Genomic DNA, 23,588 nt, shown 5'->3' with positions numbered 1-23,588 from the left:
GGAGCGCAATTTGGTTATTCACACGAATAGCAACAGTTCGTACGACTAGGAACAAAATCATTGATCGATCGAGTATAGTACAGCTATGTTTGCGGTCTAGCGAATGCAACGTGCCCGTTTCTACCCGTCTCACGTTCGGGAGCTAAGCTGCCTTTTGGCTCTTCCGATTCGGCGGCATCGCTGAACTTGACCACGCCAAGGAGCAAACCAGCATCAAGAAAGACGACTCGATTTGGGTCGCATTGCCTTCCTCATCCAGATGGCGAAATTACTTCTTCTCTTTTCATCATAACCGCCTTGCTTCCCTTTGGCCCCCCCTAGCCCACGAACCTCGTGCCGGCCTTGAGGTGGAACTTGAACCACTGGATGGCCTGGTTGAAGGCCTGCTCCTTGGCGAAGACCTCGGCGGCCTTTTTGGGGTCGCAGCGCACCGCGAACCCGTGCTGGACGCCCGAGTACACCGTCATCTGGTAGGCGACGCCGGCCGTCTTGAGGAGCTTCTCCATCTGCCGCCGCTGCTCGCCGCCGAAAACCTCGTCGTTCTCTAAGTGCACGATTAGTCGGACTATCCTTCGTTTATAACCGATGCTTCGAATGATATGCTTCCTTTCTTCTCCTTGTACGTGAACGTGTAGGAGAGGAAACGGGGCAAAGCAGACATGAAACGAACCATGCGTGGGGCTTGGCGTTGAGGGAAAGAAGAAAAGGAAAAAGGGGTCGGCAACAACTTACCACCAGCTACCACGCACAGGGGCTTCTTGACGCACAGGGCGTCGTCTGAGTCGAACCAGTTGGGGTGCGCGATGAAGCCGGCGTCCAAGGCGCCATGCAGCAGATAGCGCATCACGTATTTGGCGCCGAAGCAATAGCCCGCGCCCGCGATGTAGCGACAGCCGTGCTTGCGCATCTCCTCGATGACGGCGCGGACGATGGGCTCCGTCTGCTGGGAGCCGTGGTTCGTCACTTTTCAAGGGAAAGGTAGGTAAAAACACACGTCAGTATTTGGGGTCTCATACATGCTGGGTATTTATCTTATGATACATTATAGATAAAAAGAGGAGGGAAAGATACATACTCCACTTGTGGGCGCTGAAGCCCGCGCTGGGGATGTCGGGCACCGGATCGCCGTGGAAGAGGTCCGGCATGACGACGAAGAAGCCGTTGGCGGCGAAGTTGTCGGCTAGCAGCCGGTTGTTGTTGAAAGTGTGGCCCATGGCGTCGGTGAAGAGGAGCACGGCGTTCTGGGAGCTGCCGTTGGGGGTCGCTTGAAGTAGACCTGGCCTGGGGTGAGGGGATCGGAGATCGGTCAGCTAGTTCTCAGTGTCGTTGCCGGCTCGATAAAGGGGAGGGAGACTTCACGTACAGCCATCGATGTAGCGATAGGTGCCCGTGGGCTCGCCTTCGTGGAGGTGGCCGGTGGTGCAGCAGGGACTGAGGGTCTCGCCGTCGCCGTCCATCTTGTTGCTGACTGAGAGGTGGCTACTAGATGTAAACGAAGTCTCAGAATAGGCGGGTGAAGGAATCAATGAAGTTCAACAAAGGCTTTCCTCGACGTCGAGAGTTATGATGATGTGCTGCTCAGCCGTGAACGAACTGCTCGAGTTTCGTGTCCAGAACAGCTCAGGTGTTGATGGATATCCAGAGTGGCTTTGACCTCGAGGGTTTCGGTGGTGACGTGTTGGTTGGGACGCGTGGGAGATGAGTACGATTCCGTCCCAAGTTCTGATGAACCAAATTGATAAGCAGAAGTTGCCTTGCCGCCTAGTTGTTACTGTCGTCGTCCCATCACAGGCCCGGTCGCGGTGGGCAAGGGCAAAAGGAATTTTGGCCAATACGTTGCTGTGGCTCTGTGAATGTAATCAAACGATCGGTCGTCGCTGCCGTGCCGTGATGGAGGGTGATCGCCGAGGTGGCCAACATACGACGCGCAGGCCTATCGTTTCTTCACATAATGGATGATTGTTCCCTGATAATAACATTGAACATCACTGGGCGGATTCGCGATGAGTACACTTTCAATATCACATTCCACTCGCAACTAATAAGTCATTCGCGACTGTTTCGCGCGCTCCATTCAGCATGCTCACACTGGTCACTGATTGTTAGGGCCAAGAATCACGGGCAAGTATATACGAGCTTTTGGTATCTACACAACAAAGCCCGACTTGACCCCTCAAAGGCAGTTGAAGGAAGCATAGAATCCATGTCATTAACATGATCGTGATCTCTGTTCTTTGTATACTCTCATCCGAACATGCTATGCTATTCAACCAGCCAGCCAACCTAATCTCAACCAAACGCCCCAAAACAGCCCTGCGCGAAACACCATACACAAGGCCGACCATTCTTTCGTATGCCATAGGGTCTGCCACTGCTGCCCAAACCTCCATAAAACGCCTTCGCCTAAACACACAATGTGGGGTGGTCATAAATTCTTGATAAAGGCGTTACGACGAGTGGTTCGACTTGCCGCCACTCAGTCTCATTCGGCAACCAGCCCCTCCAGCACTCTCATGGCTCGTCCGCCTTCCTGCTCGAACTTGCTCACCATGGTCTCGCATTCGTTCTTGAGACGCTCTTCCGCTAGGCCGGCGTTGTGGTTGATCCACTCCTCGACCGTCATCTTCCTCTCCGGCGTAGTAAGCTGGGCACCCTTTTGGAGCAGCGAATGAGGGTTGATGTTCTCCTTGTTCAGGTCCTCGAATACCTGGTCAATGTCTACAGCTGTCCACGGGTGCGTGCTCTCGAGCCCGCAGAGGATGTTATTGTTACGCTTGGACGGAGACGAGGGCGCAGGGTGGTGGCAACCGGTTCCAATGCTACGCGACTAGAGTTGGCTGTGTTGGACGGCTTCGAGGACGGCGGCTGGTTCTCCTCGTCAGAAGCTTGCGGTGACTGTGAAGGAGACAAAGCAGATTGCCTCGCGGAAGGCGCCGGGGAGATGGCGGATTTCGGCGTTGCTGGGGTTTCGCTGATCTCAGGAGCAGGGGAGGGCGAGATGGCTCTTTTTGGAGTCGGCGCTACAGCTCGTGGCGTGGAAGACATCTGAACTTCGTCCGAGAAATCCACATGCGTCATTGCCTTCGGGGAGGCTCTGGCTTGGGCTCTTCCACGGCCGGTGGGGGTGTGTGCTGTTCTTCTTGGGACGGCCACGTTTCTTAGCAGGTGCCGAGGCTGTGGTGAGCACAGTTGCGTCGAAGCTCAACTCGTCTTCTGACATGGACTGAGTCGGAGCAGCGATGGTTTTGGGGGCAGCAGCTGGCGCAGGTGCAGGTTCCGCTTCGGGCTCGGTTCGCTGTTCAGCTTCCAGCTCAGCCTCGGCGGCAGCTTGTTTCGCCTTCTGTGCCTTTGTCGGCTTCGATACCTTTCTGGTAGTGCCAGCCTTGCGGCCCTTCTTGGGAACCTGTAGCGTCGAAGCCTCTTCAGCTTCCATATTAGCCCGCATGGCCTTGAGCTCAGCAGAGACATCAGCGTCAGTGACCTCCACTGGCGTGGGGTCGAACATGGCGTGGTCGCCGAGGGGCTCTTTGTTGGCAGCTGTGCTCTTCTTCTTCGGCGCCGCCTTCTTGGCCTTGCCCTTAGCAGCTGGTGCCTTTCGCCTCTCCGAGTCAGAGTCTGCGGCAATAGCTTCATCCTCAGATAATGGTCTGTCCAAATCCGCCTGCAGTTGGCGATCTATTTCGGCGTCGTCGGGAACTCCTGCCTCGTCCGCATTCGAGACGGCGGAGGCAGTGGACGCAGTAGACAGTTTTCGCGTGTTCCGAGCTTTTGGTGCTCGCGCCTTCTTCTGTGTGGTCTTTGTCGGGGGCGCAGAGAACGAATCGACCATACTCTGATCAGCACTTGATTCAACGACGGAAACTTCAGGGTTATTGCTCTGGCGAGCACGGGTAGCCCGTTTCTTCGGGGCAGGAGCCTCGGTATTGGTCATCACGGAGTCGTCCACCGAATCAGAAGCTCGCTTGCGGCCGCGAGTTGGCTTGGGCGGAGGGGGGGTAATTCATCCTCGGGAGGATCTTCTAGTACTTCGATAGGTTCTTCCTTCTTCCCGCGGCCCTTTTTGGCCCTGGTAGTTGTAGCCTTCTTCGCCCTCGGCTTCTTCGTCCCACCCGCCGTGGCTACTGACGTGGTCGTCATGACACTATCTTCGTAATCGGCGAGTGTAGATGGTGCGTCGGAAGCAAAGGTGGCGACAGACTGTACTGATAACCTCGAGGCTTTGGAGGTCCTAGCGCCTTTGCCACGGGCTGTCTTTTTCAGAGGACCTTGTTGGTACTGGTCTATGAGCCTAAAGAACGGGCACTCCGGTGAGCGCCTGTAATGCTCATTCCTGCCGAGGCATATTAGCGATCGCAGCCAAGGCACAGCGCGCGTGTTTAGTCTTACATGGGCTTGTCGGCGGGCTCCCACCCATCCAGGGCGAGTTGGCAGTATGTACACGTAGCCATGTCGTCAGAATCGATTGTGGGCGTGTACTTCCAACCGGCGTCGACCATCTGCTGTCGTGTTAGAAAAGCACAACAAGAAGACGCGTTTCTTGGCTGTCAAGCTCTCTTGGGAAACAACGCACCTGCTTCGTCTTGCATTTCCAAGCCCGCTTCCTTCGTGAGGCCACCGTTTCGCAAACGTCGCCTTTCTCGCCTCCATCATGCTGGGATGGCTGGGGTCGTCCATGTTGTAGTCGCCGAGTCCGGCCTCGATAGCCGTCACAATGGCCCAGCCGCAGCGCGGCGAAAGGCGCAAGTGCTCCTCGATGGGGCTGTCGTCATCTTCCCAGCCTCCTATGCGCGCGTGGCATAGATAACACACAACATTATCGGGCTTGTCGGCGGTAGGTTCGAAGTAGAAGCCGGCTCTCGCAAGCTGGGGAAGGAAGGTATCAGCGTCCATGGTTGTCCTGCTATCGCCGCCATCGGCACCCTCGTGCGCACGAAGAAACACTTACCGAGTTCTCGTCCAGTCCCTTGTGCGGCCATGCCAGCGTCTTGGGCCCTCGTTTCCTGCCCGAAACAGGCTGTGAGGATTGGAAGGAGGCCACGCGGCCTTCAAAGGTGTAGTAATGATCGGGAACCTCGCCGTCGTCCATGGTCGCGGTCGTTATGTCGCGTCTCGCAGCGACGGGAAGGGTCTACGCGCGGGGGCGTAGTGAAGTGATATTGCAGAAGGAAGCTTCTAGGTAAGGCCGTGATGCAAAGGAGTGCCCAGGGTACTTGACGTAACTCGGATTGTTTGTTGTTTGTTATTCGAGAAGCGATCACGGAAAAAAGTCGTGATAGTTAGTCTGGGGGTGGGCGGGCTGTTCTGTTTAGACAAGCGCTACCGGGTTACAGGTCGAGGTACTCGGACGTTCACAGAAAGTGGGATGCGCACAATTGGTAAATGGGTTAAAGGAATTGAAAGACGCGACTGCGATTGGCCCGACCGGGATCGCGTTTGTTTACTTTCTGGCGACTTTTAAGGACGCCCGGAATCGAAGTGGGGCCCGCCCTAGCTGGCCTGGCTCGAGCTCTCTTAGTCTTAGGTAGGCTCTAGCGCTTCTAAAATTGACTGAGAGTCCCTGTAGGCTGTCCCTCGCACAGAAGTCTCGCAGCACTGCTCAGTGCCCACTGGCCTCTAACCGTCAAGTCCACCAAGTTGAAGCTAACGTAGACTGGCAGACCTCCGGCTTGACCGCTCCAATCTCCCATCATTTGGAAGACCAGGCAAGTCATGTCATGATACCAAAGCAAAGCAAAAGGCTATCTACCTGGCTAATGCACTCGCCCGACGACTTGTGATGCAATGCATTAACCACCACAATGCAATGGACGCATGGTTTACAGAGGAACCAGATCAGACGCTGTTTACTTCTAAATCAACCATCGCCAACGTCACCTGCCCATGGCTATCGGTAGTTACCATAATTTACATAGTACCATCAAGGGTTGCGATTGTTCTTCATCTTATTTGTATTTCAACTCTCGTCTGTACTGCTAAACCAATGCCTGCTCTTTCCAAGTCAGGATGGCCTCTCCTGGAAATAACGGTATGCGAGTACCAATGCTTTTGTGACGCCTTGGAAACAGCGAGCCATACATATGGGTTGCGCCCCTGACGATACATCTTCTATTTACATACAGAGGTAGTTCACGCCTGCAATCCGAGTTCGCGGTAGAAAGCCTCGGTACTGGGCTTCCTTCCAAGGAACTGCTCCAGAGTGGTCATCTCGTCCTGGCTGCCGCCCTTTTCGAGTACCGTGTGTCGGTAGCGTCTTCCCTCCTTGCCGTCCATGGGGTTCTTCTTGAAGACGGTGTGGAACATGTCGGTACTGTACACCTCAGATGAAAGGTAGCCGTAGTAGCCAGCGTCATAGCCGCCGATAAGATGGCCGAACGTTGCTTGTCCGCTGCCCCAGTTGCTACGATAAAGTCAGCACAGATATACGAGTGGAGGGGATATGCTGGTGGGTGCAGGGGTATTTAAACTTACTAGCCTTCGCCAAAAGTCTCCGGGCCGGCGAATCCACAGAGTTCGGCTCGCAGCTCGTTGTAGAGCTTCGTGAGGTCCATCTTCTCAATAGTCTCATGGTTTTCGGGTGCGTGCACCTTCATGTCGTAGATGCCAAAGTGCAGCTGTCGTAGGTTGAACAGCGCATCGTTGACATGCTTCGTCGCGATCTGCTTCTTGATCAAGTCGTCGGGGATGGGCTGGCCAGTCTCGTAGTGACTTGAAAGGGCCTTGATCTGACTAGGAGTCCAGCACCAGTTCTCGAGCATCTGGGAGGGCGCCTCGACAAAGTCTCTCACCGTCGAGGTTCCGTGGAAACGGGCATACTTGGTACGGCCTGCCAAGTCGTGGATTCCGTGGCCCAGTTCGTGGAAGAGCGTCGTGACTTCGTCGTGCTTGAGGAGCGACGGCTTCGTAGGGGTTGGCTTGGAGAAGTTGCAGACCAGGGCCGTCGCAGGGTAGTGGCGCGATCCATCGGTCTGAACGAAACCAGGCTGCAGGTTGAAGTTGGCGGCGTGCCCGTACTTGCCCTGTCGGGGGTGCAGGTCAAGATACAGGTAGCCCACGAAGCCGTTACCTTCGGAGCTGTCGTCCCAGACGGAATAGACAATGACGTCCTCGTGCCACACAATGTCTTCCGCCTTGCCAGTAGGCGATATCTTGGCGCGCTCTTCTTTGCTAAGCTGAACAAAGGCCAGGCCAAAAAGCTCTTCGAAGATCTTCAGCATCCCCTTGACGGTATTCTGGAGAGGGAAGTATTCCGCAATCTTGGTCTCGTCGATGCTGTACTCCTGCTCAATCATCATGCGGTCATAGTATCGGTGATCCCAAAGGTAGTATTTGCCATCGGGCTTCAGACCTCTCGACTCCTCATCCTTCTTCTTCAGTTCAAGCAGATGCTTTCTCTCCTTCTCACCGCCAGCGGTCAGACGTTGTCGGAGATCCGAAAGGAAGGTGTTGACGGTATCAGTCGTCTTGGCCATCTTGTCCTCAATGCGCAGAGCGGCGTGGTTGGGGTACCCCAGCATGCGGGCGGCCTCATCGCGCAGGACAATCGTCTCCTTGAACAGGGGTAGGTTGTCGTTGACTTTGTTCTCGTTAGCAATAAAGACCTTGCGCCTCGTCTCCGGGTTCTTGGCGAACTTGAGAGTCGGGAACAGGTCGGGGTACTTGAAGCTGAGTCGGACCTTGCCCTCGTTTTCGCCAGTGCCCTTTTCGAGGCCCTCGACAACATCAGAAGGCACACCGTCCAGCTCCTCCTTGGTGAACCAGACACCACCGTTCTCCTCGTTCAGGTTCTTCTGGAACTGGATGCTGATCTGGCTGAGGCGCTTCTTGATCTCCTTGAAACGATCACGCTGGGGACCTTGCGGCAGCCCCAGACCGTTCTTGATATAGTTCTTGTGCTCCTTCTCCAGCAGCCGAAGGCTTTCCGAGTCTATTTTCGACTCCGACTCACGCTTCTTGAAGACGGCATCGACCAGCTGGAACACATCGTCTCGCATATTGCACTCGATGGCAAATTCATCCATGATCTTCTCTGCTTCGGTCGAGGCATTGCGCAGATCCTCGTCCGCGGACACGTACTGGTAGAAACCCAAGATGCGGCCATTGAGTGCAGACTGGTCCTCGTCCTCGGCCATGGGCTTCAGGACGGAGGCGAACGTGGCCTTTTCGATGGGGACCTGGGCCACGACCTTGTCCAACACGCTGCGCGTGGTGTCGCACAAAGCCTTGGCCTGGCTCGCAATGCTGTCCTTGGTGCCGGTAAAGGTCGGCGGGGGTTGGGGCGGGTTCTTGTACTTGTCTGGAGCCATGGCGGCAGACATGATGGGCCGAGTCGAGGGGGCTAGTGCGTATCTGCTGACGACGGGGTTGGGCCTGAAGCGCAAATGGTTCAGGTAGGAAGTGAGGCGGGAGGCGGCGCGTGAGGAAGCCAGATTGAAGGTGACGGAGGCGAGGAGGACAAGGAGGGAGGTAAGGAGGAGGAGGAGACTGAAGCCTCTTCTTGTAGTGGAAGCCAGACTCGTCTCGTGCTCTTTAGGTTCTATGCAACTGGGCTGGTAGCTACGCTTTTGGCTTCTTCAAGTGAGACAGCGTCCAATGGGGGTAGTCTTCAGCTGCAGCCGGTTCCAATGGCAAACGTCAGCCGGCACCCAGAAAATGCAGGTCTGGTGGGGGGTGGGTAGTTGCCGTTGCGGTTTTGGAGTCGGGCAGGCAGGCTACCGAATGTCCTGTCCTTTCAGATCCAGATGTAGGTACGGTACTTACTGTGCGACAGGTATACGGTATACCTCGGGCCTAAACACCTGCTACGGTACTTTGATGCACGGCGGAAGGGCGGTAACGAGCTTGGAGGGGGGCTTGCTTGTCGAGAAAGAGTATTAGTAGGCGCGGCGCGGGGTAACAAAGGGTTGACGAGGTAAGCGAGCGGCAGGGCGATTGTGATGCGAGGTGGGAGGTGGGAGGTGGGAAGTGGAAGCTAGCCGAAACAACAAGAGGCCGAACACGTTAGACTTCCGGGACAGGAGGGGCTCTGGAGGGGTCCTTTTTCTTGGGTTTAGAGGGATGTACATCAATGCAAGTAAGACACAGATAATGTAGATAATGTGCACCTGATACCTTCCGACCAGGTAAGATAGTGACGATGCCACCAGTGATGGGCCGCAGAAGCTACCTACAGCCAGAGCCAGGGCAGGCAATACCCACAGTAATGCTGTGACAATTCCTTCGGATCCTTGCCAGCGAGGCTAGACGTGTTAACCTACCAGACCGTATCCCGTTAATGGCGACAACGCTGCCCCCACCATATCTTGTCGTCCTGTATAGAAAAGGGAATAATCAGTACCGTGGTATAATGTTTATCCAATTAGTAGCATAATACGATTAGTAAGTAATTAGGCCAGTCGATTATACGACTTATTTTGATATAGAAATTATACTACCTAGGTATTATGCCAAGGGCAGCGTTGTCGCCATTAAGGGGATAAGTTAGGCCCCTTTCATCACGCACGCTGCCCACTGCCCACTGTCCCGTCAGCTTTAGAGAGGGGCGGCGTTCCTAGGCGGTGGGCGTCCAGTGATTTCAGCCCGAAGCAGTATCCCAGCACAGCATGCTTCGAGAGGAGAGCTATCCCGGTCAGGGCGCTGTTTGCAATCCAGCCCGTCGTCACTGCGGTCGCCAGAGTCTTCACCACCACCCCGCAACACACACACACACGTCTACCGTAGCATCCAATGTCACACAGTCGACTGGATGTAGAACGTAGATATGCAAACAAGCACACACATACAAATGAAAATACAACATCGGGGGAGAGATCGTCTTGTATGGGTAGGGATTCACAAGCGCATCATTCCGTGCCATGTGTCCTTCAATGATTATCTATCCGAGAAGAGGCAGGGGCGAGTTCCCCCTTAAATCAATACATGCGTAATTCCGTGAATCAATCAATGAGCAAACGCCATGTCATTCCCCCAGCCATGCAAATTTCTGCAATGCCTGATTCTGGGCTTTCGGTGCAGTAAAACAAAAGACGTCCAATCACCCACAACTCCCAACGCACTTCGGCATCTCCCCTTCAGTCACGAGATCCGACCCTAGTTGGCCAAGATGGTCCGTACAAGATCTGCATATCGCATTAGTATTCATCTCGGCCCAATGCACCCTTATTTTTCAATAGGGGAAAGGCGTGTATGTGCGACTTACCGGTGTAGTTGACCTGCCCGGAGCTGGTGTCGACTGCCTTCAGCAGCTCATCGACCTCCTCGTCGGTCATCTTCTCGCCCAGGTTTGTCAAGATGTACTTGAGCTGACCAACTCCGATGAAACCGGTCATGTCCTTGTCAAACACTTGGAAGCCGCGGCAGTACTCGTCGGGCTCGCCAGGGTCGCGGAAACCACCCGGCCGGTTCAGAACGCGCTGGAAGGTCTCGAAGTCGACTATTTCGTAGCAATCGCCTCGTTAGTTGATACTCTGTAGGATCATGTCGCACTGTCTTGCGATTGATGCGCTGTCTCGTCGTAGTCGTTCCATGGCCACGAAGACGGCCGCAGCCCAAGGGACGAGCTGTCCGGCCGGCATGGGTACAAAGAAAGTGTCACTTACAGTCACCACCGACATTCTTCTCCAGGTCGCGAATCTCAGTCAGTGTCGGGTTCTGGCCACAGGCTCGGAGCAGGTCGCCTAAGCTGTCGAGCTGGACACGGCCGTTACCACGCTTGTCGAACAGGGAGAAAGCCTCCTTGTAGTTGGTAGAAGCCTGTCCTCCTTCATTAGCTGCCATTTTGGGTGATGGTTTTGTTTACACCGGCGAATTGCAAGATGCGCGCGCAGGGACTTGTTGTTGTCGTTTGCCGACGGGTGCGGAATTGATGCAGCAAGAAAATAGAAATCTGGCGGTAGCGATTGTTGATATTCCGTGGCAAGGATGCGGAAGAGGAAATAGCGATCGTAAGACAATTGATTTAATCCAATGTGTTGGGAAGAGGGGGATTCATCGTACGACGGCAGAGGCAAAATAGGATTGCAGCCGGGCCAACTACAAGAAGCTCGGAAAGTTTTCCTATTCAATTGTAGCGAGTTGACTGGGCTTGATGGCGCTGACTGGTTGCTTCTGTCGGCATCGCTGGGCGCTAAATGCAGGGATTCTGGCCTTCTTTTTCTTGCTTTGCATCGCTTCATCTGTCGCTCGGTCGGGGTTCGATCGGCAGCACCGACTGGCTCCCTTTTTTTTTCTTTCCTTGTCGAACAGGTCGTGTTTACTTTTCGCAGGCCGGCCGGGTAACAACAAGTCCCCTACACGCACAGCATGGCCGCGGTGGGGTGGGGTGGTGCATTTGGGGGTGTGTGGGGGACATTGGGGGTTTTGCAAACATACCATTCTGTCGTGTGAGGGATTTCTCGCGGGAAATAGGGCGGTTTGGGAATATGAATTCTGGCTAAACAGCAATTTGGACTTGGTGATGGGATTTCTGGGAGGAGAGAAACAGTAAAGGGAGGAATCCAAACAGTGAAACAACTGATCAGACTGGTTTTCTTTGGTTCTCCCTATCAGCGGGTGGTCCATTGGCATTTACTGGTCTGTGCCATCTCAATGCGTCCAGATTGCAGTGGGGTGCGACCAACTCAGCGCCCAAGCTACTCCCACTACCCCCCATCGTCAGGGGCAACCAAACGGACAACGCTGCCCTTGTGTCCTGAAGCGGCAAGCGGCGGTGAAATAGTCCCAGCTGAGCTGCCCCACGAACGATTTGATAGTCTGAGACTGATGGTTCCCATGCAGCTTCAGAGGACGTGTCATCTTTGTGTGTCTCCTGTCTGGCAAAGGGTCTGCTGGATCACCGGTGTCAAACATCGGACGGAAATGCCTAGGTAGGTACCGCATACAATCTTCCGGGGACGGTTTCAAATAGCGGATCAACTTCGCCTAGCCAGGACACCGACTTCCGCTTTTCACCATTTTTGGTACTCTGCCTTCAACCCCAGTTTCTATGTCGTATTTGCAAGATCTGCCTTGACATGTAGATATACATAATGATACAGTGATTGCCCATAAAAGAAACTCATGATCGTCTCCTCGCCATCAGCAGATATGTTCCCCAGTCCGACACCACTTCGGCTTCTCTCCAGCGGTCTCCCATGGCCTTCCACTCCGGAACTGAGTCAATCATTTGGTCCCACATAACGTCCACCACGTCACCCTCTCCGCCGTCTGCCCGACTTTTGACATCAGGGTAAGCGTCTTTCCAGGAGTTGTAGCAGCTAAAAGTACGGGTATACGCCTCCACGGCCCCGAGCTTCATCTTGTTCGTCTGCCACGCCACCTCTTCGCCCTGGCCCTGCTGGCCCGGCTCGTGCAATCGCCTCTGCACGTCAGCAAACTCACTCTCCGGCGGTACGACCTCGCGCAGTAAGTTGCGCAGGATCTTCCGGCCGGGCTCCCAGAAGCGCCCCATGCCCTCGATGCCGGGGGCCAACTCGCCGAATCCATAGACGAAGGACTCCATGACCTCGGTGGCCTGCTCGTAGCCCAGCAGCACGTTGTCCTTGTAGCCGAAGAAGGCCACGGTGCCGCCGGGCTTGAGTATACGGGCCAGGTTCGGCCAGACCTGGGCGTAGTCGAACCAGTGAGCGGCCTGGCCGGCCACGACCATGTCGAGGGACTTGTCCGCCACGAAGGTCAGGTCTTCGGCGTTGCCCTGCCGGAACTGAATGTTATTGATGGTCGTCGTCTTCTTGGCCTGTGCGACCATGCCGGCCGACGGGTCGACGGCGGTCACGGAGGCGAAATGGGGGCTTAACTCCCGAGAGATGAGGCCATGGCCGCAGCCCAGATCGAGCAAGGCGCCGGCGGGTGTGGGGAGTTGATGATATGCCAGAATTGCCCGATAGAGAACGGGTGGGTATGATGGCCGGAATGCAGCGTATGATTTTGCCGAGAACGTTGATCTCCTGGTTTGTTATTAGCGACTTGATGTAAATGACTGTGACGTGCAGTTTAGTGACTTACGCAAATGCGGACATTTTGAAAATGTGAGTACAAATCGCTTGACTGTTTTGCAAATTTGCGTGATTGCAGCAGGCACTGTGTGCTTTTTTTGGCTTGTAATCTTCCCCTATATCTGTGCAATCCCGCCTGTGAAGGTATTCAGTTATATACAAATATACTTGCAGTGCCCCAGCTGCGACAAGACCTCGCAGCCGAGACGAAATCCGAATGCTAGGCCGAGACCAAGCCTGGGGGACGGAAGCAGTCACCCAATGAGAATGCGGGGTTGAGGGGACTGCCTTGTTCGGAAGCTGCCCCGCGAAACCCCAAACGGCCTTAAGGTACAGGGTACGTACGTACAAGTTACAGAGCTTTTGCGGTGCGGTAGGTGCGACAGGGAACTTACCTGTTCATAAGTACAAAATCTCCCATCTCCCATCCCATCCCATCCCATCCCATCCATCCTATCCCATTCATTCGCCCATCACACTGCAGACATCCAGCTCTTCCATGTCGAGCAGAGCCATCAAGATGACTACCGAAGCCACCGCGAAAGCTTTCTTCTCCTCGCCCTACTTCTCTGTAGTGGGTGCAAGTTCCAACCCAGCCAAGTTCGGACACAAGAGTAAGCTCTTCCACTTTCAATGTTCCACCTGGTCTTCTGGTTTCAAGTCGTTACCCACCGGCAAACTCTCAACTTCATATTACTCTCAGCATCTACGATAAGAACATCACTACTCAGCGACATACTGATCCCATTAACCAGTCTTTGCTTGGTATATCGCCCACTCCATCCCAGCCACCCCCATCAACCCGGGCAGCAGTTCCATCGCTATCTCGGGCAAGGACTATGCCACAGTGCCCACCCTGTCGGCCTTGCCGCATCCCAAGGAGACGTCGGTGTCCATTATCACACCCCCAGCCGCCACGCTCAAGGTGCTCAAGGAGGCCAAGGAGCTGGGCATCCCTGCTGTGTGGCTGCAACCTGGCACATTCGATGACGAGGTGCTCAAGTTCGCCTACTCCAAAGGCGAGGATGGCTACGGTGGCGAGGTTGTTGCCGGAGACGGCGGCAGGGGCAGCGAAGGCTGGTGTGTGCTCGTTGACGGAGAGAAAGCCATGAGGGCGGCTGGCAAGCTGTAATGGCATGATATCATATCACCCTTCTTGCAGCCCATATAACCCCGTCCAATTACGCCTGAAGGGTTCAACGGGCATTGTCTATGACACACGCTATCACGGTGATGCGAGACTCGACCTGCTCTCCGAAGCACACCAGTTCTCTCAAGTTAACGCGCATTGTTCTAACCATTATACATTAAAGTGGAAGGAAACCCATCAAGCCAAGCCGCCAACAAATTTATACGGAATGCTGCCTCCCACGTCCCGACAGCCGTGGCCGCTCGCGGATTTGCGTCAGAGGTCTATCACCAACAAGAGGGTTGTGTTCTATCTTTGTTTCTTCCCTTAGCATCCTGATCAGCCACCCCATGCCCTTGACCCCTTCCTCCATGCCGTAGATCCCAGCTAGGGGAAAGCAATGCATCTGTCCTTCCCAAATCATCCAGCTGCCCCTGACTCCATGCTTCTCGCAATTCTCTCTTAACACGTCCGTATCTGGAGCCAGTACATCATGCGTTCCATAGACGCCGTACACATGGATCTTCTGGAGCGCCAGTGCCCTGTAAGCCACACCGCTGTTCAGGGCAGGAGACACCTGGGGTCATCAGCACTGATCCCCGTATCTAGCTCTCCCGGGGGCGAGGCAGTCCATGCTTCAGCTACCGCGCCCGTGTATTCGGATCCCAACAGAGGATCGTGCTGGTCAAGTGCCGCCATCTGCGAGTTGGAGTTTCGCAGATCAGACGCTGGCGAGATGACCACGACGCTCTCCAGGACTGAGCGCAGCCTTGTCATGTCTGCTTCGAGGTCCAGCGGCTTTCCTGTCTCAATGGGGCCGAGACCGAACGATGTTTTTCGCGAGTATGCATCAATGGTCTTGGACAGGTGCGTGGCCCACCAGAAGGCCAAGCTCAGGGCGACGTTGGCACCGGCCGAGTCACCCATCAGTACGACTTTCTTGCCGGCGGTGGCCGACTCGGAGACGAGCCGGGTCAGCAGCTGCCGCAGTACAGGCAGCGACTCGCTCGCGGGGCTGTTGGGGGCCAACGGGTAGCTCACGATGGTGAACCTGTGGGTGCCCGCGAGGCTGCTGGCGATCTTACCCACAAAGCTCCAGTGTTGGCCCGAAGGTGGGCTCTGGAACCCGCCGCCGGCGAAATAGTAAACGTTGTGCAGCGGTCCCGGTCCCTGTTTTCTGACGAAGGACGACGAGGTTTCGGGCACGAAATCGTACAACCACGTGTCGGTGCGATCATGGCAGCGCTCTACGATCTTGCAGCCATTCTTGCGCCTGGGGTGATTGGCCAGACGGGGGCTCCCGGCGGGCTCTGGCTTGCCGGGCTTGACAAGACGCGGCCGCAGGGGCTTGATGACGGTCCTGAGGACGCGGTAAAGGAGGGAGAGGTCGGTCTCCCGTTGCACAGTAACTAACTGGCTTTTTGGGTGGTTTGGCCAGCGGCGGCTGGCATAACTGAAAAGGCGTGTGGAAATGGCACCTGAGCTTACGGTTACTTTTGACAAAACGCGACGACGAAGTAATTATGTAACGCTCAGGATGCGGGCGGCACGCGACTTTCTTTCTTTATATGAGGTTTCACGTCGCAAGAAAAAAGGATCCTCCCTGGGAGTGGATACATCAATCAAATCTGAGGCTCCCCGAGCTAGTGTTGCCGCCGTGCCGCCGCCGCCGCAACTGGCTGGTGTGACTGGACTGGCATATGCTGACGACGGTTGTGACGTCGTTGATCGCATTAGTGGGACTGCGGCCCGAACGCTTCATGGTTCATTTGCTTTCTCGAGAGCGAACGGTCTCAGGCGCGTTCCGCCATAGGGCCATTTAATTCCCCGACGGATTCAGCGTTGCGATTTTAAGCTTTATTTCGACTTCTTGGCTGCCGGCCATCTCCCGTTATGCCTGCCTTCGCGACATGGGAAAACATAGGGGCGCTTAGGCAAGCTAAGAGCGGGTTGTGGCCCCTCACGGGCCTCCGCTTGAGAATGAGTTTTGTGAGCTGTCCCGTCTTTCTTCCTCCTTCGGGGCTACTTTTCTTCCAATGTTGTTTCGTTGGCTCCAACCTGGTCCAGCAACCTTGAGCCCTCCACTGCAGCCCCTGGGTCATCGCACCATGCTTGCATGCACCAACGCGCGCGAGATCACTGTGGCTCTGTCTCACATCGGCAATTGAATTAGGATGAACCGGCCCAGTATTCCGAGATGCCTGCCTTATGAAAGTCACATCAGCCTTATGCCCTGCGTTTAATTATTGTCAATTGCACGAACCTGGCATGTTTGTCATCTGAGTCGAAGCGTGAAATCTTTGGGGCCGTGTATGGCATACTTGGCGGTGCCGCAATCCAACTTCAGCTTGCCCGTCTTGAATTGGGTATAATCGTTATATGAGCCTGTTTCCCTCATATTAGTACCGATTGCTAGATTTCATCTTGCGGCTAGGGACAGGTGCCGCTACTTACAATCCTTGAACTTGCCAAACACGTCGGCGCAATGTAAACGAGAACAGCCCTTGTGGCCCCCACCATCCGACGACCAGCCGAGCTCGAAGTTCCAACCTTGATACGAATCCAGACCTATATCGGAAGCCTTCTTCGACACGATGAATCCTTCCGAGAGAAACGTCACATCCGTGCATAGGTTATCAATTACCCTGCATAGGCTGTCAGCAATGCTAGTGAGGAGGATGGGTAGGCCATCAACGTATGAGGTTTCAAGAATATAAAGGAAGGAAGAGGGGCAAAACCATACTTCGACCATGCTTCAGAATCGACATCTGCTTGGTTTCTGCCATCCTTGCCAATGTCGCAATTCGCCTCAGGTAAACGTTTGTGCAGGGCCAAGTCGAAGTCCGAAATCATGTCTTCGAGAGCTTGCCAACCATCGTAGAATGTGTGCGGGATGGCCTTTGACGATGCAATACAGTTGCAGTCCCTGAACTCGTTGGTGCACCTCCCATCGGGGCCGCCCTTGCACCTCTCTCCTGCGCAGGCCGGCTTCGGATCGGGGCACCTTTCCGGCTTGCCAGGGTTAATGACAGGGCAGGAAGGGAAGATGGGCATCGGTTCGGGGTCGGACCGGAGCTTCCACGGCCGCGTGAGGGTATTGTCCTGGGCGCCGTAGAAGAAGGCCAGCGCGCTAGCGACACCGAGGACCCTCGTTCCCACCGACGCCAGAATCTCAGACGCCTTTGGGATGACGGCCACGTCGACCTCCTCGTAAGTATCCATCACCTCAAAGGCAATACGTCCATCCACAAAGGTCTCCATCTGCCCGGCCAGCGCCATGGTGGCCGCGTCGTTGCCAGTAGCTCGGGCGATCTGGTCGTTCAGATGGCTGAACTGGGCCATGACGGCCGGGACTTGGCGAAATGCTGCATATATCTTGTTGGTGCGCGTTCGTACGCACGCCATGTCTGGAGTCGCTCGGCCCTCGAGGTACTGGTGTCGCCTGTAGTCCCACCCTCGTCGCGTCTTTCGCGGGCATGCCGGAGCTTGGTGCGCGATGCCATCGAGTATACCCTTGAGCCACTGGCTCAGAGTGAGCTCGAGCTTCCCGCCCATTATGGCGACGCGGAAGCCTTCTGGGATGGCTGTGGGCTCCGGCTTGCCATGCTTGTCCGTAGTGGTAATGGTGGCCGTCCCGAAGTCGCTGTCGCGGTGGATCCACTAGCGCGGGTGTGTGTCTCAGTATCGAGGACCCTCAGAGTAGAAGGCCACCAAGTGATGTCGCACTTACCGAGGTAGTTGTCTTGCCGTCGCATACCTCCTCCGCGAGGTACTTTGAATCAGCACCGATGGGGGCTTGACTGAGTAGTTGTTCAGTTAGTAGATCATTGGAAGGAGGGCCGGGTTGTCCTGCGTACTAGTTCTCAGGGGGGGGAATATCAACTGGGCTGATGCCCACCTGCCCTAAGCTGGTTGGGACTATAGCGGCAACTTGGGCGCTTTCGGGCAGTTTTTGGGTCTGCGCCGGCAGCGTCGCCTGGCCTAGACTAAGACGACTGATAGAGAGAGCGAGGAGAAGATACGTTGGCAGTGCCATGGTTGGGAGATTAATAGATATATCAAGACGATATGTTGATGGTAATATGTCTGTTTCTGTTAGACTATTTGGATGGTAGATAATTCTTTCCGAAATCAATGATGAGACACGAACGCCTAATATATACACTTGGGCTTAAAGGACCACCCACGACTATTCAACGGATAGTTAGCTGAGGTATCAGCATCAACTTCCGCTTAGCGATCATTGTCCATTCTCAGCCCCTGTAAGAGAACTTTGCACTGTACAGTTGCCTCATCCATAGCCTCAAATCATGAAACCAACATGGATGTCAACAAACATCACCGGTGCTGTAGGCAGAAGCGGAGAGTCGAACTGAGGTCTTCCAACAAAGCCCGGGGGACGATGCAACCAACGTTAGTAGGGATACAGTTATGCGAACTTGGCGGTGGCTCGTCGACGTATATCCAACACGAGGTTGGAAATATTTCAGCTGTGTAATGGCTTGGTAGACTTCGCATCCCGGCGTCGCTTGAGGCTGAGTCGGCCGGAAAAACAGGGGCGGGCATTCTCCTGCAAGGGATACGTTGTTCGCACAGACAGGGCCAACCGTTCTCTGTTGGAAATACTACATGGAGTTCTGTTACTCCGAGGCAACTTGTCCAGCATTTAGGTACACATCTTATCATATCCTATCCTTTTGCCGAACTTGCTAAGCCTTAGAACAGAAAGTGGTTGGGCTTGGTGTTGTATATCTTTTTTCGATCTATCACTATATAAAACCAGAATTTGCGAGGGATAGCTATAAATAGTTCTTACCTAATAGAGCTGACTGCTAAAATCTATTCTTGGAAGATCGACACAGTGCTTGAAAGAAATATTCCATACTTTCTAGACTTCCGGTCCTTTGAAATCCTATGATATTGACGCCTTGATACTTGGCAGAAAAACCAAATACGAATATATATTCATGGTCTTCTCTAGCTGTTTACCACATACAAACTTCTCAAGTCACCAAAGGAGAATCAGAATACATTCGAAATCGCCAATACAACCCCCTGATACCAACACAATGCAACTGCAAAACTCCCTCATGATCTGCCTCGCCGGAGCTGCCGCTGCAGAGTACCGTTATGCAATTGACAGAGCGAGCTGCAGTGAGTTCCGACACGCATCTTAGAGATGTAGTATACTAATGAGAGAATAATAGCTGGCGCAATGTACGACAGAGTGAAGCACTATGTCGAGGTTTCTCGGAGGCAATCGCAATTGGTTGTCGACAGGTTCGGACCGTTTCTCGATGACCCGGACTTCCGGCCCAATGACCGCATCATGGCCGCATTCCGGGCGAATTTCCCTAACGATGACATGTCAACAATCAGAAATGTTCATGGTAATATTTCCAATGCCACCTTCGCCTTGGTTATTCGCAACTCAAGGGTTGCTAATCACGCTGTCGCATCTATCAGGAGTCTATGAGCAGATAGCCAAGTACGCCTATCACGACGTGGACGTCAGGGCGGACAAGTCCTACAGAGACGGGAGGGACGGGAAGGATCTGGTGAGATACTTCAACTTCAACAGATGTTCGACGTCCGGGAAGTGTCATTCACTGACGTGTCATCTCTGGGCCTATAGGAGATCTTCTGCAACGCCGATCACATCATAAAAGATGATTCGAGGCACGAGAAGAACATCCATTGGTTTGATACCGCACAAATGGTGCCGGTAGTTGACGGAGATCCACTGCTGTCACTCAAAGACCCAGCCTCCAACAGTGTCATGCTCGTCACCAAAGACAGTAGATCATGGACCAAGGACCAGGGGTGGCCAGAGCACGCACCCGGCGTCATTGCGTTCCATCCACGCATCTTGAAGGCTTACGTCGATAAGAACACCCGGTTTGACAGCGACCGCGTGGAACGAGCCCTGTCACCAACACTGCTGGACGAAATCAAACGCGCGCACCCTCATCTTCGGGATTTTAAACCCGTGCATATTCTGAGAACGCCCAAGTTTACCTTGCTGCAAGAGATGACGCACATGATCGTAACGGTGGAAAGCGACAAAGACGATGGTGGCTACCGACTTTCTGGTGAGGGATTTCCCACGACGCCATGCTGTAATCGCATATTTACTGACGCACTTCGTATACAGACGGTATGGCGTTTTTTGCACTGGTAGTCGATTTGATCGAGAGTTATAAGTACGACGTGGATGAAGAGGGCAGACTGAACCGGATCCATTAGCGGCATACAATTGTAATTTGGGTCCCTGAGTTAATACTTGGGGGTTTCGCTGCCATTGTCTGTACGCCCCCATTATTGTAGCACAGCATCTCGTGTAAAGGGGTTAGAGGGGGTCCGTGCAGATATAACTCACTTACAAAGGCTCAGCAGCCCATCATTGTTGGAACAAAGGCAGTGTCTATAATAAAGGCGATATTTGAAATAATGTCATGGTATTGCTATTGTCATGGAGGCTTAATGACCTGAGTATAAAGAAAAAGGGGTACAGAGGGTTGGTATAAATGCAGCATGTCTGTCCACTGGTCCATCTAAGCTCGGCAAACAACCTTCAGCAATCAAGGTAAGTATCCACAAGGTAAGTATTCAACAACATTTGGGAAGAACAAAAGACAACATGGTCCAAAAGAAGGTAAGAATGTCTGAACTCGAGGCGCTCCAGCGCCCCTTTTTACGTAGACCCGGGCGCCAACAAGGTCTCCAACGCGACCGGCCGCCGCACCCGCAACTCGCGGGTCGCCAAGGCCGCCGCCGCCGACGCCCGAAAGACGACGACTGCGAAGCGGATGCGGACGAAGTGGGCGGCCGCCATCAAGAAGTTCGGGGAGCCGCAGCCGACGTACCCGCGCTTCCTGTTCCGGGGCATCCGGCCCGACAGCGGCGGCGGCGCCGCGATAAGCGACCGGCTGAACACGGCCGACAGCGTGGTGCCCCACGCCTTCGTCGACACGCGCGAGGACTACGACCTCTGGACCACGCCGAACCTGCGCCAGGTCGTCAACGCCCACCTGATCGGCACCCACGCCGGCAACTCGCCCTTCTCGTCCTGGTCGCCCAGCCTGAGCGTCGCCATGAAGTACACGGCCCCGGAGGGCCGCCTGGCCATGCTCGACACGACCTTGGTGCGGGAGAAGCCGCCGTCCAAGACCAAAGGCAAGGCCGAGGCTGAGTCCGAGTGCGAGTCGGATCCTCCTTTGGTCTTCCACGTGCCCGACCTCGTCAAGACCGACATGGCCGCCGTCGACGACGACTACGCCTTCGACTACGAATACCTCGTCTACCGGCCCGTGACCAAGCCCGCGTACCGCAGCGTCCCCATCGAGAAGATCCGGCGCGCGGGCTGGGTCGGGAACGACACCCTCCCGATCGGCCCGGATCGGCCCAAGCCCTCACGACGGGACAGAGGCGCCGACGACGAGAGCGACGACGATGGTCTCGTCGAGCGCATCCGCGAGCAGGACGTCGCGGTGGCGCGCAAGGTCGCGGAGCTCTACCGGCGCGACGGCAAGACCAACAACAGCCCCGCCGTGAAGCTCAACGCGGCGGCCGCCTTCCTGTCCGCCAACTACGCCGGCAAGCAGGGGCTGGACGCGGCCGAGCGCGAGCTGCTGGCGCAGGCCTTCGCCTCGGACCTCGAGGCGTGGAGGGCGAGCGGCGACGCGGCACCGCTGGTGAACCCCGACCAGTTCACCAAGGGGATGCCCGACGCGGCGCTCATGGTGCAGATGTTGGTCGAACTCCAGCAACAGCAGCCCCTGGAGCAGCAGCAGCAGCCAGTAGAGCATGAGCCGGAAACTCAACCCGAGCCCATGCCCCTGTGCGAGCCTGAGACCGAGACCCAACCCGAGACACAGCACGAGCCCATGCCCATGCCCATGCCCGAGACCCAGCCCGAGCCTCAGCCCGAGCCTCAGCCGGAACCTCAACCTCAATCTCAACCTGAGCCCGAACCTGAGCCTGTGCCTGAGCAAGAGTCCGAGTCGAAGAAGCGAAAGTCTGACGACGAAGGGCTCCTCACACCACCCGCGAGCCCGAAGCGTCAGCGTTGCGAGGCAAAACCCGAACCTGAACGTCGCCGACGTCGGCCCCGTGCCCCTCGGAAAGCAGTGGCTTAAGCCCCAGCAGGACATTTCTTCGACTCTGTCCTTGGTTTGTAACCTTCCTTGCTTTTCGGGGATTTCCCTTTTCTCTAGCCCATTGTTGTTGCATTCAAGGAAACACTTGAATTTGTTTATTGTTTGTTTCGTTGTTTTCAATGCGTCTTTGTTCTCAGCGATAGTTAATACACTTAGCGAATTACCAATACAAGGTAAGTCCTAATACATAATAAAACAAAATTCACAAAGAATAATGATTCAATGCTATACTAGAAGTGATCCCCTAAGTGAATCCACGTAGACCTACAGCATACCCGTAAAATAAGCAGTACCTCCGGCCGTTTTGGTAATGCTGTGTGGGAAGGTATTCATCCACGTTAGCGCTTTTGCACACAAACCCCCCTTCGCCCGCAAATGGCTGGTCTCACCCTGTGATATTGAACTCATCGTCGACCATGATATCCCTCGAAGTCAGATTCCAGTGAGTAATAGCTGTCATGGGCGGCAAAGAGATATCGATCTCGCTGTCGACGTGTTGCACCAAGGCCCGGTGGACGAAGCAGCTCCGCGGATCGAGCTGCGGGATCTTTCCCTCAGCTACGCGCCCGATCTTGCCATCGATGATTCCAGTCAGGAACTCAAGAGCCGACGAGGACGAAGACGCGTTCGATTCTGCATGTGGTTCGTGGGCGGTAGCAAGTTAGCTTACTTAAACTGCGCGCGGGGTTTGGCGACAGGGGATGATGATGGGATGGGACAAGGGGCCACATGACAGGACAGGGATCCTTCAGTAGTGAACCAACCTGTCGGTTTCATGGTGCGACTGACCAGATCCAACTGGATGTCCACCAGCTGGCGCAGGATCTTGCGTCGATGCTCCTCGGTCCGAGGCAGCGCGTCTGTCCACTTCAGTGGGTTGCCGGGGGCCCAGCTCAGGACCATGTACGGGAGGCTGAGGGCAGGGTTGTCGAAGCTCGCGTCGCCGCCGATCAGCCTGGGAGACCAGGCGAAACCCGCGTCGCTGAGCTCGGCCAGGATTCCCATCTCGACCTCCATCATGACCGTGATGGACTCGGGGAGGCAAGGCGTTGCTGCCATTTTGCGAGGGGACGCGAATGGCCCAGGTGGTGGTGGTGGTCTCCTTGCCGTCATCATCATCGTCCAGGAACCTCACTGCGTAAATGTCATATAAACCCGTGGAGATGGGCGTGTCGTTCGTCCCGAACCAAGAAGCTGCGATGGCAGAGGTCCCATCACCGCCTCGAAGCGCTTTGGCGACATCCAAGATCTTGGAGGGCTGGGCTGCCATGGCTGCCCCTTCAATCACGCAAGAACCTTGGGACACTTTGA

At 55.0% G+C, this 23,588-nt stretch overlaps 9 protein-coding genes across 9 annotated transcripts; 2 read left to right on the top strand and 7 right to left on the bottom strand.

Annotated features, from left to right (window-relative positions):
• Positions 1–317: 317 nt before the first annotated feature.
• PG997_008185 (dienelactone hydrolase) lies at positions 318–1,457 on the bottom strand (the record flags this gene model as incomplete). Its single annotated transcript, XM_066812500.1, has 4 exons — positions 318–544; positions 733–963; positions 1,076–1,264; positions 1,364–1,457. The coding sequence occupies 4 exons, from the start codon at positions 1,455–1,457 to the stop codon at positions 318–320; spliced, it is 741 nt and encodes a 246-aa protein (XP_066667842.1).
• A 1,025-nt stretch (positions 1,458–2,482) lies between these two features.
• On the bottom strand, positions 2,483–5,086 carry PG997_008184 (chromosome segregation protein BIR1; the record flags this gene model as incomplete). Its single annotated transcript, XM_066812499.1, has 7 exons — positions 2,483–2,819; positions 2,849–3,002; positions 3,070–3,961; positions 4,027–4,330; positions 4,387–4,496; positions 4,531–4,863; positions 4,946–5,086. 7 exons carry the CDS (start codon positions 5,084–5,086, stop codon positions 2,483–2,485), a joined length of 2,271 nt encoding a protein of 756 aa, XP_066667841.1.
• A 1,040-nt stretch (positions 5,087–6,126) lies between these two features.
• On the bottom strand, positions 6,127–8,315 carry PG997_008183 (peptidase family M3; the record flags this gene model as incomplete). Its single annotated transcript, XM_066812498.1, has 2 exons — positions 6,127–6,397; positions 6,469–8,315. The coding sequence occupies 2 exons, from the start codon at positions 8,313–8,315 to the stop codon at positions 6,127–6,129; spliced, it is 2,118 nt and encodes a 705-aa protein (XP_066667840.1).
• Positions 8,316–10,086: 1,771 nt separating this feature from the next.
• PG997_008182 (uncharacterized protein) lies at positions 10,087–10,773 on the bottom strand (the record flags this gene model as incomplete). Its single annotated transcript, XM_066812497.1, has 3 exons — positions 10,087–10,115; positions 10,196–10,429; positions 10,596–10,773. 3 exons carry the CDS (start codon positions 10,771–10,773, stop codon positions 10,087–10,089), a joined length of 441 nt encoding a protein of 146 aa, XP_066667839.1.
• A 1,279-nt stretch (positions 10,774–12,052) lies between these two features.
• PG997_008181 (uncharacterized protein) lies at positions 12,053–13,013 on the bottom strand (the record flags this gene model as incomplete). The annotated part of the gene is made up of 2 exons (XM_066812496.1): positions 12,053–12,941; positions 13,000–13,013. 2 exons carry the CDS (start codon positions 13,011–13,013, stop codon positions 12,053–12,055), a joined length of 903 nt encoding a protein of 300 aa, XP_066667838.1.
• Positions 13,014–13,509: 496 nt separating this feature from the next.
• On the top strand, positions 13,510–14,121 carry PG997_008180 (uncharacterized protein; the record flags this gene model as incomplete). Its single annotated transcript, XM_066812495.1, has 2 exons — positions 13,510–13,603; positions 13,745–14,121. The coding sequence occupies 2 exons, from the start codon at positions 13,510–13,512 to the stop codon at positions 14,119–14,121; spliced, it is 471 nt and encodes a 156-aa protein (XP_066667837.1).
• A 558-nt stretch (positions 14,122–14,679) lies between these two features.
• On the bottom strand, positions 14,680–18,154 carry PG997_008179 (uncharacterized protein; the record flags this gene model as incomplete). The annotated part of the gene is made up of 6 exons (XM_066812494.1): positions 14,680–15,571; positions 16,440–16,503; positions 16,573–16,763; positions 16,814–17,778; positions 17,849–17,918; positions 17,976–18,154. 6 exons carry the CDS (start codon positions 18,152–18,154, stop codon positions 14,680–14,682), a joined length of 2,361 nt encoding a protein of 786 aa, XP_066667836.1.
• Positions 18,155–19,834: 1,680 nt separating this feature from the next.
• On the top strand, positions 19,835–22,256 carry PG997_008178 (uncharacterized protein; the record flags this gene model as incomplete). Its single annotated transcript, XM_066812493.1, has 2 exons — positions 19,835–20,210; positions 20,821–22,256. The coding sequence occupies 2 exons, from the start codon at positions 19,835–19,837 to the stop codon at positions 22,254–22,256; spliced, it is 1,812 nt and encodes a 603-aa protein (XP_066667835.1).
• A 406-nt stretch (positions 22,257–22,662) lies between these two features.
• On the bottom strand, positions 22,663–23,336 carry PG997_008177 (uncharacterized protein; the record flags this gene model as incomplete). Its single annotated transcript, XM_066812492.1, has 2 exons — positions 22,663–22,910; positions 23,042–23,336. The coding sequence occupies 2 exons, from the start codon at positions 23,334–23,336 to the stop codon at positions 22,663–22,665; spliced, it is 543 nt and encodes a 180-aa protein (XP_066667834.1).
• Between the last annotated feature and the right edge of the window lie 252 nt (positions 23,337–23,588).

This window comes from Apiospora hydei, assembly GCF_038363865.1.
Source record: "Apiospora hydei strain CBS 114990 chromosome Unknown utg000006l_segment0_segment0, whole genome shotgun sequence".
NCBI lineage: Eukaryota > Fungi > Ascomycota > Sordariomycetes > Amphisphaeriales > Apiosporaceae > Apiospora > Apiospora hydei.
Note: the sequence above shows the minus strand (reverse complement) of the source record. Positions and strands in the feature narration are given on the sequence as shown.